Here is a 19,454-nt window from a genome sequence, read left to right on the forward strand (position 1 = left end):
CTTTAAAGAAATCTGGCTTTGTAACTTAACTCTTTGGAATTAGACTCCTGTCTCTTTAAGAAAGTCCTGCTCTTTCCAACACTCCGCCTTTGGGAAGTCATCACAGCATCACTCCTCTATTCACACTTTAACAACATCTTTACCAGCTCAGCGGATGCACAGCTCCACCAGGTGTTTGCTAATTGCTGCTGGCTAGTCTGAAGGAGCTGACTGGGGGAATCACTGCAGCTTTGAGGAGGAACTGCACCTCGACGGCAGCGCTTGGTCCACCTCGGCATTTCACACAGCTGAATGGTTGCCACAGGAGTTTGCAGAATTTAACATGAGTGAAAGAATCAAGGAAACACTCCAGGTTTGTTTTTGATTAGGGGATAACTTTACAACATGATGTAAAGCTCAAAATAGTGGATTTTACTTAATAGAGCCTCTTTAAGTGAGTTCTTAAGAAAATCATCCATGAAAACCACTCTGTCTCTCTTTGCATCCATGCCGACCTGAGTTGGAAACCTTTTCTTTCTTCCTCCCAGTTTTGGCATAAAGAGACACAAGTTGACATTTCAAACTGTAAATAAGACGCTTGTTTGGTGCAGTGAGCATCTTGCATCATTAGCGGGATGCTGGGTCTTTTACTGCCCAGTCTGCCAGCAGCGGTACAATGAGTGCACCTGTGCTCCCAGCCTCCATTTTTTGGTAGATGTTTTAAATAGCCGCTTGTCCGGATGGAGCAATACAGCCCAGCAGCAGACTGCAGCCGGAGAACATCATGCATTGCATTATACAAGATGAGTATTGAGCAAAACACCATGCAACATGGCAAATGTGATGAGAAACAGGCAGCAGGGGACGAAGCAGTAAACACAGAAGCTCACAGCAGCCCCCTAATGGTGCAATGGACTCATTACAGGTGGATAAGAGTGGAGCTCAAAAAGCAGGATTCTTGTTATGTAGCGACAGCTTGAGAAATCATCTTTGGCTTAGCGGCAGTTTAAAAAGGGAACATAGTGTAAAATGGACAGTAATACAGTGATGAATATAACATTCAGAAGTAATTCCTGGATCATCACCGTTAAGCTTCTCAGCTGCACCGGAGGATCAGCAGCAGGACGAGAGATACCGAGTGTGAGGGAAGGAAAGAGCTGAGACTAAAGGGAATCTTTTTGGACGCCCCTGCCTACATCAGGAGTGTCCAAAGTCGCATTGGCATAATTTTGAAAGACACATTTATATCTTTTTACGTAGAATGAATGTTTTTATTGTGTCTTTCTTCTTTGTTTACATTTTTTTAAGTAGAGCCTCAAACACCCTACTTTTTTTTTTTTTTTACTCAAAAACAGATAAATTATTACATTTGAATATTGTGGAGAGTACGATTTTTTATATAAGGAGCTAAGATTAAATGTATTTTAATCGAACAGGCTTTTTAATGACTGAAGTAATTAGTAATTTATGCACAACTGCAGAGTAAGAGACAGTAACAGCGAGCTAGAAATACAGTAAAGTCAAGTGCAGCGATATATTTATAGTTTTCTCCTTGTACCACAGCAAACACTTAATACTAATCACAAAATAGACATTAAGCCTAAAACTACTGTTACCACTGCAACAGACTGAATGTTCTGCTCTTTGTGTGGGAAATATCTGAGCGGTTTTCTTTTGTTTAGTTTTGCAGGGTGTGTTGTGGCGTTGTTGACAGTTGCTATGGCAACGACTCTCCGTGTAGCTGCACTGATACAGAGCGCGAGAAAGAAGTGGTTTTCAAATGTATTTTAAGGTTTTTCCCTTTGCTATGGAGCACAGCACTAAATTAATAATATCTACATGTCCAAGTTTGATTGAGTTAACGGAATTATTCTACAGCGGCAGCGCGGCTATGCATGACATGTAAAATAATTGTCTTTTTACCCTCCAGGGTTGTCCGGATGCATGAAATTTCCTAATGCAAACAATAACATGCAGGGGGTACATATTTGTAAGTATGATTATGATTAAGTCGGTGCCTTACCAGCCACTGCATGGGGTGTTGAAGAACGTAATATTAGGACGTCTCACATTCGTTTTCTTTTCGTCAGATCCGATAGTTTAGCTCCGTTAGCTTACCATCCTCGCGTTGTTTACAGGCAGAAAACAGTGAAAAGAAAAGTCCGTTTTCCATCTTTTTACCGTTTCGGTCGTGTGATGGGACATTACATCCAATAACGCAGCAAATTCGCACCATTGCTAAATTATTTTAAGAAACTTGCATTCAAAAAATCTGCGAGAAAGTCGTTTTGCCGGTTGTGTTCATGGCCCCTCAAGATGGCGGTTATAGCCCTTGGCCGCAGAGTACGTCTACAGCAGTGACGTCACGTTCCAAAGCTCTATTCTGATGAAGTGATATTTTTGTGTTTTTGTCGTGTAGTTCCAATGAGGCTCATTAGAAAATTGACACCCCTTAGCAATATGTTTGTACAAAAAATGAAATTTTTTTGAATGGTCTGATATAATATCCTAATTTTAAATGTCATGTTTTGATTATCAGTAGACAGGAAAATCATGATGAACAGATTTAAAGGCTTTCATTCATCCATCCGTGTATCTAAACTATATTGTGTTTCATTTAGTCACAAAGTTCCAGAAATAAATTTACTTTTCAATAAGATTTGAATTTATTGAATGGGTCTGTACATGTTAGGTTGCATTGAAGAAGCCACACAACCAGTGATTTACAAAATAATGCATTAAGACATTTTAATTCACAAACAAAAATCTATATAGTCAAATCTTTTTTCTTTTGTTAACTGAAAAGAAAGTCAGAAAACCCCTTTCCCTCCATGAAAATGTATAAATATAAATATCTTACCGTCATATTTTCTCTAGTTTGATCACTTAAGTTCAAATAAATACTACTGAAACATCCAACAGACAAAAAAAAATCATAACCAGATATTTCAAAGTAATATTTATTTTTGCACCAACCAAAAAAAAAAAACATAAACAAAATACAAATCTTGGTGCAAAAGATAAATTCCCAGTTAGGACACTAACAGTAAGATAGTAATGCTAAAACCGAAAAGAAGAGCGTGAAAAGAAACATCACCTACAACAGCAAAGGAATATCAACACCAATAAAAGCAAGTCTTGAATAAAAACATCAACAAACAACCAGTTAAAATCAAAAACAACATCAGTGGGGAACCAACGACAGCAAAGATGCAATAATGTTTCATCTGGCACAGAAATATCAGCAAAACCGATCCGCAAACATCCCTCAGAACAATACATAAAAACACACTCTCTCTCACACACACACGCGTGCGCAGGGCTGGAATTCAACAAGAGTTAAAATCATGATAAAACCACAACTACAGCATTAAAAAAATAATCAAGGATATAATAAATATAAGCAAAAATCACTGTTAAAGCTGAAATGTGTTTAATCGCTCAACTGACAACATTTAAGAAGTCCAATAAAAACAGAGATATACCTTTTAGACTGCTGCCAAACCATAACTCATTACATGATCAATTTCCGTTTAAAAATCAAGAAGGGTATGTACATTACCTTCACCGAAAAGTCGTGTTTGGAGTTCTGAAGCTGTGTGACGTTTTAAAACCACCTCAGAAAGAAAAAAGATGAGAAAAAGTCATTAAATGACAGGTGTCAGCATCACTATGGTGCTGGGAAAAGCAGAAAGACGAAGGCATTGTGTGCGCTCCAAGATACCATCTTTTATCAGTCGGTAACGAAAATATAGAAAACCCATGCTAGGCTGAAACAGACACGAGATTCAATTCGACGAGCTTGTTTGTGTTTTTACAGCTGCTACTCCTGAACACTTAAAAAATTAAAAAAAATCAACTCTGTGGATCAAAGAGTTGAATAATTTGAGACAAGAGCTCTGCCCAAAGCTGGTAGTGTAAAGGAAGTGCAGCACCTTTCGCGTGAAAACTGACTCCAGCTACGTCCCGACACTCGCCCTGCACAGTGCCTAATATCCAAACGACACATAAACATCGCAAAATAAATCCCTCTGGGCGAAAGCCCTGCAATAATTTGATCATCGACATTCTCTGCTGATAGTGCAAACGGCTCAAATTTGCCCTCAAACTTAACCGATAAAGTTCACTTCGTTTGTGATCGTGTGGTGGAGAACTTGTGAAGGAGCGTCTGATTGATTACAGATAAATTGAAAGGCTGGTTCGCTTGCAGCGTGCAAACGGCTGCGCCTTCTTATTCACAGTCGCTGGAATTATGGCTTCTCCTCATTAATGGCTCGTTTTTTTTCCCCTTTCGTCCTCCTCTGACCAGGCGCTGCTTTGTCGCCGCAGTGAGGATAAACTGACTGTGCCGAGAAGAAAAATACTGAACAGGAATTCAAATCCTCCAGGGCACATCTTCTCTTTTCAACAAAATACACGTTTGGTTTGAGTAGAGTGCAGCAGGAGGAATCGAGATTATTTTCCATTAAAACTGTCGTGTTTCTATCCATCAGTGTGGGTTTGTATATGTTTTAGATTTTTTTTTGTTTGTTTGTTTGTTTGTTTCACACTGACCCCACCGGCAGACACCATGTCCTCAGTATTAGGATTCTCCTCTTGTTTTTTTTTTTTGTTTTTTTTTCAGGGTCGCTCCCGCCCCGTCATTTGGGCTTGATGTGCTTTGGGGTCACAGTCTGCTTGTTCTGCTCTTTGGATGCCGAGGAGGAGGTGGAGGAGGAGGACGAGGAAGAGGAGGAGCTCCAGCGGGTCTCCACGCCCGTGCTCGTCATCTTGAGCTTGCGTCGTTTTGCCAGGGGGGCGTTGTCAACGCTTTTCAGGAAAAAGCCTTCTCTCTTGCAACGGTTAAAAGCCTGTTGTGGCGCAAAAAAAAAAAAGTATTCATAATTATATTTTTCTTGCCAACAATGTATCCATTTTCTTTTTGCAAATGTCTTCTGTTAGTTTTTATTAGAATTTAGAACCTAAGTATAGACATAAAAATATGGATTTTTAAAACTTTCTTAATGTAGATATTTCTCAAAAAGTTGTCTCATATATAAATGACTCTTTGGACTGTAAAAGTTGCAGAATCCTGGTCTAACATATAAAATCATCACAATACACTTAAAGGTTTAGAATTACAATGTTTAAGTAGAAATACTTTTTAAGGCATCATATTTGCTTCATTTAAAGTCCAACATTATTTTAGTAATTTATTATTCTGACAATTAATGAGATAATAAAAAAACGGTACGTTCTGCTGATTTTTTTCTTTATATAGTATGAAAAATACATGAAATAATGCAAATAATTTATTTGCTTTTTTAAATAAACATTTTATTGCTTAAAATGCAAATGCAGCATTCCTACAGTGTGTACTCATCTGGAGCAAAAAGAAAACGAACACTTATATCAACATGTGAAAAGTTCAGCCCTTTCTGCTTGACTTATCAACACAGCGTGGAGCTGATCTGATGATTATCTTTTTGAGAAACTGATTAATAATTAGATTTAAAGTGGAAGATTTTATTAATTTATTTTTACAGCATTTGAACCAGATGAAGCTAACACTTCATAAACTAACACATTATAAGTTCTGGGTAGAAAATATTTACAGAAAAAACGTTTTTTCATCGTCACGTTGTTCTTTCAGCAATTGGAATGTTTTCGGGTTTTTTTATCTGTATGCTCCAGTTAATGATTAATCGATTAGGAAATAATCAATTTCAGCCCAACATAAAAAGAAGCTACCTTGTATGTAGCATTCACATAGGTACGGACTGTTGGCCCGCTGGACTCCAACACATCAGGAGTGCACAGAGGAGTGGTGGACATGGACGCTCCGCCTTGCAGCCAGCTGTTCTCCTTCAGATCGGAGAGTTTCAGGCGTCTCTCTGGATCCACAGTCAAAAGTCCTGAAGATAAAAACAGATTAAAGATACAATAACATCCCATTTATGCCCTCTAATTACTGGACAAGCAATTCCAGCACGATTAGAAATGAGTCACTAGCAGCACTAACCTTTAACAAGCTCTTTGGCGTCTTCTGATACACCCTTCCACGCCTCCCCGTCCAACGAGAAATCCCCCTCCTTTATTTTCTGCATGATGTCGACGGCGTACGATGAGGTCATCCCACGCTGCTCGCTCTGAAACGGCACCTGGCCCGACAGCATGGTGTACTGCGGGACGCACACAGAGACTCATTAGCGCTGCTGCTGTTACTTAGCCGCGACACATGTCGCATAACCGGGGAGCGCCGGCTCAATTACCAAGATGACCCCTAGACTCCAGAGGTCGCAGGACTTGTCGTATCCCGCGCTCTCAAAAAGCTCCGGAGCGGCGTACTGCAGCGTGAAGCAGGGCGTCTTCAGAGGGGCGCTGCCCGCAGGACACAGGCGGGCGAAGCCGAAGTCGATGACTTTCAGCAGAGAGTCCTCGTCCTCGTCGGTAAACAGCACGTTCTGAAAGGTCAACAAGAAAGGTCAACCCGCGTAGCGCGCTGCTGGGTGGGAGCATTCTGCTACAGGGTTCCTGCAGGAAGACTTTTTTCAGACTATTTTCAATGAAAATTAAGACCTGCATCAAGACAGAAATGTACAAAAGGCAACAGCATATTTTATATGTTTATAAAGACACAATAATGTAAAACTATTGAGGGAAAAAAATTGTAATTCTAGTGAGATCAACTTTCATTATAGCTGCATCTGTGTGAGAAGACCTTCTCCTTCTTGGACGTCATTCCCTTTATACTAACAACTTGGTCGAAATAGAACTGTTCAGATGTTTCATCACCTTGCTTAAAATCCACTAAACCTCCGACTTCAGAGTTTGTATCGCACCAAAATGTTGCCCTTATATCAGTGCCAGTAGCAGCAGTGCTGACTGTTTTCTGGGGAGCGATAGCCACACCAGGGGATCAAAACGGTGACATGTTTGTAGTTCTCTACAGTCACTCTGTGCAGCTCAGACATGGTTCTCTACAGTATTCACCCCCGTACTGCCAACCTTTACCACAGATTGAACGTAGCTTCGTACGGTTGGCAACATAAGTGAGCCTGTGGTGGAGACAAATCACCTGGCAATAATTTTACCAGCTAGCTAGCTACCCAGGTATATTAGCAGCTAGTAAGCGGTAGCCTCAGCAGATCCGAGTCACAGAATGCAATCAAGATCTCTGAGCGTGACTCAAGCCTTAGCCTGACAGAAAAGGCCCGCAAGAAAAAAATAAAAACAACATGGGCGTTAAATAGTCCAACCAAGAGAAAATTTAAGACCTGTGATCAACATATTGAAGGCCAAGGTATTTTTTTTTTCCATTAATATAAGACTCTTTAAGGTTGCGCAGACACCCTGTGCTGAAATGATTGAAATAAATAAACTAAACAAATAAAATCTGAAAAAACACACCTCAGGTTTAAGGTCTCTGTGCACCACTCCAGCGTCGTGCATAAAGCTGACAGCAGAGACCAGGCTCTGCAGCAGCTGACTGGCCTGCGCCTCCCCAAACAGCTTCTTCTTCTTGATCCTCTCCAGTAACTCCCCGCCTCTCAGGAACTCCATCACTAAATACGTGTGATACTGACCGAGCAGAAGATGTGCCGCAGAAACAAGAAAACAAAATACAGATAAGTCATTTTGTTGTACGATACAGCTGATTATCACACAATATTAGCCCAAACTGTACAAATAATATTTAATGGAGGTTGGGCTTGTTTCTGTCCCCAATTCTTTCAAAAATAAAATCAAAGTAAAAAACAACAGTTCTGGGAAGGTGAATCTGCCACTTTCTTGCTGAAAAAGATATTAATTATTGGGACAACTTATTTATAATTCCTAGTTAGGATTTAAAACATCTTAGGAAGCCAAAGAAGGGTATGAAATCTAATTGAAATGTTGCGCAGTAAAAATATGCAGCATCCAGGGTTGGAAAATGTAGAAGGTGCCTGAAATTAAGAGATGCTAAAAAGAAAAGTGATCAAATCTAAGAGGCAAATACATTTTCATGTTGCTGTCTCTTTAAGATAGATAAGGCAGTGCGACGTGCGACGAAGGAAAAGGTAAAGAGGAGGCTTTAAAATCAATCCAGTAAAAACAGAAACAGTAAGAAAGATGTTGGCGGATAGAATCATCATCGAAAACATTCGCGCCCTCTTGTGGGGAAACAAAGACGCTGCAGTTTAAAAGGGAGCGAATGCCGCTTCCAAGGTCTTTGACAAAAAGAAAATCTTCAAACTAAGAAAACTAACAAAGCACTTTTGTTCCATTATATTTTTGGTTTCTCTTGCACCAAAGAAGTTCTGTTGACTCCTGCTGAAATAATCACGTGTACTTTCCTTAAAACAGAGGCGTAAATTTTTAGTAAGATCTAATTTTCTTGGATAAAAAGACTTACAGAGATTAAGAACGTGGTCTGGAAACTGTTTTTATACTCTAGTTTTTTTCTATCCCTATCTAAATCTGTAAGATTATTAAATTCCAGACTTTGTAGGAACCCTGAATTTAAAAAGGCGTATTGTTTTATTTTCTCACCTGGCAGTGGTTTTTACAAATAAAGTATTTTATTTTTTTTTATCCCTGTCCTGTTTGATGTTTTGTCTGTTCATTAGCTGTCGACATGGCGGTTCCTGTACCTGATCAGTGAAGACGTCATGCAGCTTGACGATGTTGGGATGAGCTTCACACTGCCTCAGCGCAGCAATCTCCCTCTGAGTATTCGCTTCCATTCTGACAAATAGGAAAACAAGACGAGTATGAAAAATGCTTACAATGCTTACATGAAAACCGATCTGTGAAGGACAGCTGATCACATCTCAAATGGCGGCATACCAAGGGCCAGGCCTGTCCTCTCACCTGCGGCTGACGATCTTAACGGCGTACTCGTGGCCGTTCTGCTTGTGTCTGCATTTCCTGCACACTGAGAAACTCCCCTCGCCCAGTGGAGGGCCATGGAGATCTAGTTCATAGTGCTGGAAGAACTGGGATTCCTGGACAAACATTATTGAAGAGGACAAGCTTTTGGTGTCCAGTGATCACAATGCAAGAAGGTTTGTCGTCACATTTAAGCCCAAGATTATTCATTATTTACAGATAATAGCTTAAAAGCTGCAGTTTGCAGCTTTTGTAAACAATATATTTTTCACATATTTGTCAAGACTGTCACTCTTTCCTGACTGAATAATATGAGAGATAATTTGTGCGTGTACAGTGCATGATTGACAGCTCTAAGACCCTCCTCCTGGCTCTGATTGGTTGTTTCTAACTGAGAGTGGTGCATTTCCACAGGTGGCTGTAGGACAACGGAGGCCCAATTAAATTTTTTTGCAGATTATCTGTTTCATATTATACTGTCGGGAAGTAGTGACAGTTTTATGACTTATGTAGAAAGTCCTTTTTATATACTGCAGCTGTCATTCAGACAATAAGTTTGTTTCTGAAAGGAAATTAGATAAAACAGTGAAAAAGCAGCGTCAACTTCAAATTTATGTATTATTAAAGTCTATTTAAAAACATACATGTTGAAAATTATTAATACCCTTCTCAATAACAAATAAATCTTTATTATTTGCATTACATCAAACATAACTACTGAGAAGCCTTGTAACTTTAGTTCATCTATAACACTTTCTTAATTTCTATAACCTCGATATTTTATTATTTTTATACATGAAAGTAAGAATCAACCTCCCAAACTGACTTATGCGGTAAAAAGTTAAATTAGAATAAATATTTTCCACTGTGACTGATTTCTTGATAAAATATCTTTCTCTTTTGCAGTAGGCAACACCTGCTTCTGCTTTGACTATTTCCAAACGTTGACCCAGCAGAGCCTCCACCCGTACCTTTAACATTGCACTTTGCTGGACAGAAGCAGACGCCGGGCGCTCTGCTCCAATCTGACATTCGACAAAGTCTCCCATCACAGCGTTCTTGTTGAACAAAATGGAAGGAGCAATAAATGAGTAGCCCTAACAACAGAGAAGAAGAGTTAGGAGTCGGAGACAACATGAGACACGAATGCGTCCGATAGTGTGTTATCTAACTTTTCAGACTTCATGTTTTCCAGAGAGCAGCTGAAGATGAGGACTGACCTGGAAAAGGCGGTCTGTGCTGGGGGGCGTACTCGCCGGGGAGTAGACGGGGTCCATTCCGGTGAACTCTTCGGCAAAGTTGCCCACATCCAGTTCACTTTTCAGCTCCGGTTTGAATGGACTTGGTACCTTCTTCTGTGCTAAGTCAGACCAGTTCAGTCCCTGTGAGGGAGCAATGACATGTTTCATGAAAAAATTCTCAGGCCTTCTAGATAATTTCTTAACGTTTACAAAAGTTCCCAATGAATTCACAGCAGTAATACAGAAATAAGGCTTATGACACAAACTGGATGGATAGGAAGAAAAATGAAGGACTGTAAGAAAGAAGGGTAAGTAGGAAGGAAGGACCTTGAAGAAGGGATGAGCTTTGATATCCTCGGCTCCTCTGGGCCCAGAGCCAAGTCTCTTATGTGGATCCTTCACCAATAACTTCCTCAGCAGGTCCTTGGCAACCAGTCCAATCATGGAGGGGAATGGTGGATCGCAGCGCAGGATACGTCTGACAGGAAAAAGGTAAACAGGTTTTAAAATGACTTCTTCCCAGATCCTACTCTGTTGTCCTCTGAAACAAGAAACAACACCATTTTCCAAACTTTTTGCTTCAGAAACAATTCAGGTGATGTCAGAATGGAACAAGATGATTTAATCCGTGAGCGTTCATTTAGGCGCTGTACTTACTTCGACACCTCACTCTGGGAGTTCCTTTCTCCCTCCAAGGTGAAAGGAGAAGCTCCCGTCAGCAGCTCGAACATCAGGATCCCCAGGCTCCACCAATCTACAGACTTCAGGACAGCAGAGGGAGAAAGCAAGCTTAAAGACGAGCATGGGAAGGCCCAGACTGGAACCGAACTGGGACTGCTGCAGAAGGAATGCTTCTTCAAAACCAACACCTGGAAAATGTGATCCTACCTGTCCCAATAACACGTTTTAGTGGACGATGAATTCTCCCAGAAATTATTGTGGCAAATGACAATATTGACATTTTGAGATCACTTTCCACTAACAACAGTAAAAACATACTGATGCAAGTACACTCTCCATTTAGCACTGGAACTGGAAAACATGTTAAATATCCAAAATAAGCAAAGAAAACAACTAAAACGACAATAACTAAAATGGATTATGAAGTCTCTGCAACCAAAAAATAACAACCAATCAGCTTAGACAGAATAATAGGTAAAAGTGGCAGGTAGTGCAAACTAACTACTTCGTACTAAGTCTCTATCACGCAATTAATTGATTTACAGCTTCACCACAACATCCAACACCTGGAAAAATATACAGTCACTACTCTTGGATGATGCTCAGTCAAGATGTCACCTTGCCATGGCCCGTCTTCCCCCGGATGATTTCTGGAGCCATGTATTCGATGGTGCCACAGAAGGAGTAAGTCCTTCCTTTCTGCAACGAGACGAAGCCAAAAAAAGGGATTTACTTCGTACAGGAAGAGGACAGTAAGCTGCCACCGCAGGTTTGGGTTACGCACGTCTTCTTCCAGAAACTCTTTGCTGAGCCCAAAGTCGGTCAACACCACATGGCCGTCGCTGTCTAGAAGGATGTTTTCCAGCTTGATGTCTCGGTACACGATCCCAAGCTGCACAAAAACCACAGGGGGAAAAAAAAAGGCACTGAGATACATTTATATTAAGTGAGTAAAAATAACAAGCACAAAAAATATTGTTTAGTAAGTTGAGGTGAGAAAACTGCATCGCTAGTCCATAAACAGCCTGTTTTCTAAACTCAAAGTAAGAATCGGTTTTATTTACTGAGGGGAGAAAAAGGCAAAAGCAACAATCTCTACAATTTCTGCGAGTTTTCAGAAATGATTCGTTCTTATTTTAACATTTTTTATATTTGCGATAAAGATTTTGATAATATTCACCCCTGTGTCCCTCCCTCACCTGTTGCCCTCAAGATTTCTCATAATTGTTTTCCTCACAATTATGAGAAAGAGAAAGTCGACTGTGCGAATGGTTGTGAAAAACAGATTTTTGGATTTCACACATCGTTCTTGTGAAAGGGCCTCTGCTTATTTTGACTGTACAACACAATTTTGACATTTGCTGAACAAAAGGAAGGAAGGAAAATAGAAAATGGATACTGGAATAGCTGAACATGCAGCTGATGTTCCTCAAAAAGACCAGCTAGCCACAAAGAATGATACAACAGCAGCCACTGGAAAGGATTTAGATTGGTTGTAATTTTGCTTCTGTGACGGGACGTTGCAGGAAAATGTTTCTGTTTAATGTTCAGGCTGAATTTTAATTAATTACCTTCTGGATTTATTGATGCGTGCTAATGTAAACAAATGGCATGGAGTCTCAGAGGAGCAGTCAAAGCTGTGGCATTTACAGAATCATTGTAAACTCTCATCTTTATGGCTACAAATGAGGATGAGAATGATTACCCTCCGTAGTTGTTTATTAGCTGAATGTAAGTGGAGGGTTGCTATTCGGGCATCAGAGAATGTGGCAAATACTGCTTGATACTATTTTTACATTCCATGAACAATGCTTTGTCATATTGCCAATAAAACAAACAAAAATAAACAAGCAAACTGACATAGATATGTTTTTGGAAGAGATCAACCCCCCACAACTCATGTTAAGCAACCAATGTAGTTTTTTTTTAAATTATTATTATTATTTTTTTTTTTTAAGGTTTTGTTGGCTCTAGTGGCCTTTATTTGAAAGTAGCTGGACAGGAAACAGGGTAATCAGAGAGGGGGAAGACATGCGGTAAATGTCGCAAGACTGGGAATCGAACCTGCGACCACCGCCATGAGGACTAAGGCCTCAATAGGTCGTGCTTTCCCCCTGCACCACCACAGCACCCGCAACCAATGTAGTTTTAAATCTCACAGTGTCATTTTCCACAGTCCACGAGCGTTTAGCGGTCTTGTCCCAAATGGGATTTTTCTTTCTTAAAAGAAGTTACTTTTTAAGTACATACTTTGCCTAAGTTCATCAAAACCTAAATATGTGGCGCAGTAGTTGGTGCTGTTGCCTAGCAGCAAGAAGCTCCCAGGTTTGCACCTTTGCAGAGGCTCTTTCTGCTTGTTCCACTTGTGCCTCTCTGGGTTCACGCTGGCCTCCTCCCACGCCTCAGAAACACGACCGTTCAGCTAATCGGTCTCTCTAAATTGTTATGTGACGGACTGGTGACCTTTTCAGAGCGTCCACTCGGCCAAAGACTGATGGAGCATCCGCCCTCAACCCGGGTACGGATGATAGATGGAGCCATCGTGGTGCTGACTGTTGCTTTCAATTTTAGAGAAAATACCGTAGCACCTTTGGTATTACTACTCAAGGCTATGAAAACAATGGATTTTAATACTGGCTTGTGCTTTGTGTCTACTGTTATGTCACAGGCAAATTGACACAGAGATTCCATTAGCAGAGTAGAAATACTGGAAGCTACACAGATTAGTCAATTATTCTTAGCTTGCTGTGACTATTTTCTTCTGCTTATAACGTTCAGGTGTTGTAGAATGTGCTTGTGGGATGGTAAATTGCTTTATTTTGCTATTGGAATCATTTTTTATTTTTTTTTTTTGATTAGCATGAATTAGTTCTTCCCTTGTGTGTCAACCCCGGCAGTGGGGAGAAGAATGAGAGGCGGATCTAATTTGTTTCTCTTGCAGCTTTACAGTTTCATCAAATCCTAAAGATTGACTTTACCTCCTTGAAGGCTGCACTTTAAAAAAATAAAATAAAAATAGAAGTCACCAATGCTATGCCACAAAAACCAGCAGCGACAAGCTGAGGAATGCTTTTAAAAAGAAATCTGACTTCTGGCTTCCCACCAACATTTAACAATCAGTTATCAAAAGAACATGCAAGATGGTGATGAAATTCAACACTGCAGCTGCCTCCCTGGGATATGAGCACAACTACCAGCTACAGGAGTTGCGTAACACTATTAGGTAATCACTTCCTCGAGTCGGAGTGTGTTTCACACAATGAACACCAAAGGAAACTTCTCTCCTTGAAGAATAAAGCCAACAGCTGCAGAAAGAAAAAAGCTGCAAGTCAAGCAAAGTCCAGTCAGTTCACTTGTGTTGTGAGTTCAACAAAAGCGTATGTAAATCAAAGTTAACGATAAAGGGAAAGATATAAAAACCAATGAGGAATGGAGAGTGAATGTATGCACTTAACCAACTTTTGAATGTGGTGGGGGGAAATAAAGACTGGCTCCATTCAGGCGTTAAAGTCACCCACACTCACCTTGTGCAGATGCTCCAGAGCGAGAATTATTTCCCCGATATAAATCCGCACCGCTTCCTCGGAAAAGTGATCCCGCTGGTACAGGTGAGTAAACATTTCGCCACCACTCACATAGTCTGTAGTCGCACACAAGAACAAATAAAGAGGGGGCTTGAAAAGGATGTGGTGCAAAGAAATAAACACACTGCAAAAAACATCTAAATACAAATATAGACCAAAAAAAATAAAAACGCAGAGAGTCGGACAGAAAGACGAATCTGTTCAGCGTGTTTGACAGCTGATCTTCGATCGGCTCACCCAGGATGAGGTGCAGCTTGCTCTGAGTTTGAAAGGCGTAGTGAAGGGTGACCAGGAAGGGAGACTGGCGAATGTGCTCCAGCACCTGTCGCTCGGTGCGAGTGTGTTCTGTCGTCTTCGCTTTCTGAACGATCGCTGCTTTCTTTAAAACCTGAGACAAGTAACAGAAGCACAACATGCATGAAAACATGAATACGGTTTGATAAAGTCTTCTATTGTAGCTCTTGCTGCGTGATTATGGTTTTTGTTGCTCTACTGGAAGTTGAACCTCTCCCTCCGTCTCAGGTCTTCGAAACCTCTAACAGGTTTTCTCTAATTTCATCCGCTTATCAGATCTGACCTGTTTTCTTGTTCCAGAAGAAAAGCTTCCTCACAGCCTGACGCCATTTTTTTTTTAATATGCAAAAATATTTCATGCTTAACTTCACTTTTACGCACTAATTTTTGTTGGTTCTTCACATAAAATTCCAACAAAATTCCATCGACTCTTTTCCAGCTGATCCTGCAACTTACAATCCAGATCGACATACGCAGGTTTTTTTCTTCTTCATGTCGCATTTTTTTATACGTGTTCTAGTCCAGAAAATACGGTAATTGTAACATTCGAAAATGCGGGTATAATTAAATATTTTTGTAACGTGTTAAAAGAAAACAAGATAAGCACAAACCTTTTACATCAAATGAGGAATTTTACCTTCATTGCATACAGCTGGCCCTCGTCGTGGCCCGTGTTCTTCCGAACTAAAAACACCTTTCCATAAGCTAGAAAAACACAAGATTCGCAGATATTTAAATTTCAACTTGTAAAAAAAATAAATAAAAATTGTGAATCTTAATTGTTTTATCATTTCTGGAGATACATAGATGACAAAAATGCTCAAATTTGACAGTTTATAGTTTATTTCCTGTAGATTTTATTTTGCACTTTGATTCCACTGATTGGGGATCTGATTCCTGCTAAGATCTTTTAGTTTTAATGAAACATGACAGAAGATTTACGGAATAAAAACAAGGACAGATCTCCTCCTCGCAGGTAATAGTTGTTTTGTATCACATAGGCTCATTAATTTGAGGAAAAAACAACAACAGCTTTAAATGGACAGTTTCCAAAGTGGGAACAAAATGCTCCAGAGGCAGATATGATCAGACATGGCTGGTCTCAAAATTTTAAATCTTAAACTAAACATATGCAAAATCCTTTAAGTACAACATAATTATTAAGGTGTTTTTTTGTTTTTTTTTTGCTTTTGTCTTTTCTTTTTACAGACAAAGCATCGGAAGTCAGAAATGAGATCTAGCTAGCTAAATTTGGTCTGACAATTTAACATTAAACTATTTTTACTGCCATCTTAACGATGTACTTCTTAAAAAGAGAAATATGTTAAGAGCTGTGTCTCCCAGATAATGTTGAATTATTCTTGTTCTCCATGTTGTCTTTACAGTCTGTAAAGTTGAATAAAAAATTTCTAGCACAACTTCACAGTAAGATTAGATTGTGGCATCTTTGAGAAAACATCCCATTCATGTCTTTTTTTTTAGAATTTGGCAACTTTACCTGTCAAAACAAAAAGTATGTGGATGGAGAAAACATTAGTTATTTAATCAAAAAAAAAGGTTAAAATGGATAAGTATTTGATTCTTTTCTGGGGAAGGAGTTATTTTTACTTATAGCTTGTAATCAGTATCTTGTTGCATGATCCAGTTTGGACAGATATAGTCTGATTATATCTGAAAAACTCCCCGTATGCTCAGGGACTGTAAGAGATCCCGTGGCTGCAGAACAACCTTTAGCTTACCACAAGTGTCCTTGTTGGTCAAAATGAGACTTCTGCACTGTGTCTGATCTAGTGTTTAACAAACATCCCTATTTAGGTCTGATTTGAGCGAAGACGTCGCTTCAGAAGCTTACCTCCGGTGCCCAAAACCTTGAGAAGCTCAAAGTTCTCCATGCCAACCCTTTCAGTGTGACCTGTGAGGTTAGCTAGAAGGAAAAACCAAAAAATAAAATAAAATAAAGTCTTTAAAATATATTATATAAGGTGAATACAAGCAGTTTTTAGCAAATCTGAGAGTGTAAAACAATTTATGCATCACTTTGTTCTTGAAACATTAGCATTGCAATTCAATACTTAGGATAGCTAATAAAAAAACAACATGTTGACTGATTATTTTATGATTAGATCAGACTACTGCCAGTTTAATACTGTGATATTAGGAGTGGGCAATGGAGACTTATAATTTTAGAATGATATTTTGTGGTTCTACCGAGATGACCATAAAATTGTTGCTAAAAATACAACTTATTACTTCTTATTTAAGTGGTGCTTGTGGTGCTAATAGCGCCACGATCCCTGTTCTTGAAAACTGTTCCCACTCATTTTATCCCTGAACTGCCACTAAATGCATTTTTAAATGTATTGATATTTATTCATTCTCTCGTGGAGTAAACGGTGATGAAAATAGTAAAAAATAAATCAATAAAAAAAATAATAAAAAAAACACATTTCAGTGAGTTTAATTATTGTCTTTAATATCAATAATTAAAATTTATTGAGATAATTGATCAAAAAAAAATTTTATGAAAAGAAATTTTTCCACGATAAACGATTAAATAAATGCCCACCCCTCTGTGATTTATGCATGATCTGATGAGGCGTACACACCAAATAGCACCAACAAGACAACACACACACACACACACATAAAAAAAAAACCCTTGAAAATAAGAGCTTTTTTTCTAGGGCTCATTTAATTTACATACAGTGCCTTTTGAGTAGAATATTCCATTTCATTGAGGTTATGTGATAGACCAATACAACAAAGTGCATAACTGTGAAGTGGAAGAAACGGGACATATGATTTCAAAAAAATAATCTGAAAAGTGTGGCCTACATTTGTATTCAGAGGTATTGCATAAACCCTGAATAAAATCCAGCACAATCAATAACTTTCAAATGCCACCTAAGAAAACCCATACAAAGTCCAGGTCTGAATTCACCTGAGAATTGGTAGAAAGACTTAAAAGCCTACGTTCACAGATGCTCTTCATCCAGTGGTTGATTTAACACTTTTATTAAGAGGAGGAAAATAAAAAAACGCTAATCTTTTCTCATTTTTATTAACAATAACATTTGGAAACACATTTATCATTTTCATTCCACTTCACAATAATGTTGTGCTTTTTTTATTTGATATGTCAAATAAAGTCCTAATAAAATAGACCGAAAATTGCTGTAACTAATGTAACAATCACTGTACATTATGAAGGCATTTAAATGTACTTACTGTGCTTTAAGGGAAGCAAAATATAGATGCTTACCATAATCTGGTGCCTTCTAATAATCATTTCATTCCAAGGTACAATTTTGTACAGTTTTTCTTTGTTTAAGAGAAGTTACTTAGTGCAATTTAGTGATACAAATCACTTCTTTATGCGACAGGTGTCCTGAAGAAGCATATCACAAATGCGAATGTTTTTCCAAGAGAACCGTTTGTGCTTGTGGGCTTTAAAAATAAATTACCAACAGTTTTTATCGTCATCACAATAAGTCCATATCGCTCCCCCCTGCTTCATAATAGTCTCTTTACCACTGTTGATTTTAGCTTAAGCGATACTTCGTTCACCGGGGTTTCTTTATTTTAAGAAAAAATGTGCGAACAAAAACATGTACGTGAATCTGACTTACCATTGGTAATTTGATGCTTGACAGTACAGGCCTTCTCATTAGATTTCCCATCGGAGTCATCACTGCTGTCAGATGTGTCCCCAGACATAATTTTAACGGGGAAAACAACCTGTGTGAACTGATTAAATTAACCCAGATGCTAACTGACTGCGCTACAGGTTCGGTAAGTAAAAAAAAAAACAAAACAAAAAACAAAACAAAAAGATAAATAAATAAAGCTCTATTGTTGATGCATTGCGAGGAACGCAGGGATTATCGAAATGACAGGACAACTGTGTTTTGGAGGCAATGCAGCTGGGTTGAGGTTAATCCCCATGCGTTTGACATCCTGGTGTTTAGCATTGTTTTTTACTCATGTGATTGGCCGAAATCGGCGGGGGGGGGGAGGGAAATAAATAAATAGATAAAATCAAGGACGTGTTGCTTCTGCGGTTCTTCAAGCTTTGTTACAGCTGTCTAATCTTCACCAACATTTAGAGGAAACAACAGCGGTGCTTTCAATTTCTGTCACTGAATATGTTTGTGCTACTTTTTAATTTAACGCACTGCAGTTACCATTAGCTGTGCAACAGCAGTTATTATTCAAAAGGTAGCTAATAGTTACTTTGTAATAACCTAAACCTTAGTTTTAAATCAACTACCTGGCTAGGGAGTCCCCGTTCCCAACATTTTCGTTAGCATTATAGCTCCAACAAGAAGGACGGGTTCCCACTCAGCTGCGGTAGAAGCTGTACAGATGGAAAACAGCTTTCGTAGCTAGCTGTCCGTCAAAGTTTGAACGATTAGCTAAGCTAAGTGTTTGCTAGCCTTTTCAACTGGCCTGTTCAGGTAAGTGCAGTCAGTCCGTGTCGGAAAACACCGCAGTTTCTCCCCGTCTTCTTTCCGTTCGCACCAATTACATACATAATTTATCCATTGTCAGAAAAAGTACGTCTTACTTTATTTTCCTTGCTACAGCTAGTAAACTGCTAACACCAGGATGCTTTCGAGACAACCTGGGCGACGGCCAGTCACGTGACGACTAGTGGTGGGCGGAGCCGTTTTACTAGAGAAGTCAACGAATGTATTAACTCACTTATTATCGTATAGAAACTGTAATTACCTCAATAAAGACCATTTATGCGAGTCAATATAATCGAAAACATGAGTTTGGAAGATCACCTTAAAGAAACAACCCAGTGTTTGTATCTCTAACT

At 39.2% G+C, this 19,454-nt stretch overlaps 1 protein-coding gene and 1 long non-coding RNA gene across 3 annotated transcripts; one reads left to right on the plus strand and one right to left on the minus strand.

Annotated features, from left to right (window-relative positions):
* The first annotated feature begins 1,384 nt into the window (after nt 1-1,384).
* Nucleotides 1,385-4,245, plus strand: LOC122844361. The gene is made up of 2 exons (XR_006372873.1): nt 1,385-1,761; nt 1,910-4,245. It is a non-coding gene; the product is annotated as an uncharacterized LOC122844361 (long non-coding RNA).
* rps6ka4 (ribosomal protein S6 kinase, polypeptide 4) lies at nt 2,924-19,269 on the minus strand. 2 transcript variants are annotated; one of them, XM_044139655.1, is made up of 19 exons: nt 18,900-19,249; nt 18,259-18,320; nt 16,482-16,553; nt 15,267-15,334; nt 14,573-14,723; nt 14,276-14,391; nt 11,536-11,643; nt 11,370-11,450; nt 10,728-10,831; nt 10,398-10,548; nt 10,050-10,211; nt 9,801-9,926; nt 8,812-8,945; nt 8,592-8,685; nt 7,369-7,539; nt 6,231-6,422; nt 5,981-6,140; nt 5,710-5,873; nt 2,924-4,829 (listed from the first exon to the last, which is right to left on the minus strand). In XM_044139655.1, the coding sequence occupies exons 3-19, from the start codon at nt 16,519-16,521 to the stop codon at nt 4,620-4,622; spliced, it is 2,232 nt and encodes a 743-aa protein (XP_043995590.1). In that variant the 5' UTR covers nt 16,522-16,553; nt 18,259-18,320; nt 18,900-19,249; the 3' UTR covers nt 2,924-4,619. The 2 variants fall into 2 exon arrangements, with proteins under 2 accessions (XP_043995590.1, XP_043995589.1); XM_044139654.1 differs by having other exon boundaries at nt 18,259-19,269.
* Between the last annotated feature and the right edge of the window lie 185 nt (nt 19,270-19,454).

This window comes from Gambusia affinis, linkage group LG15 (genome assembly GCF_019740435.1).
Source record: "Gambusia affinis linkage group LG15, SWU_Gaff_1.0, whole genome shotgun sequence".
NCBI lineage: Eukaryota > Metazoa > Chordata > Actinopteri > Cyprinodontiformes > Poeciliidae > Gambusia > Gambusia affinis.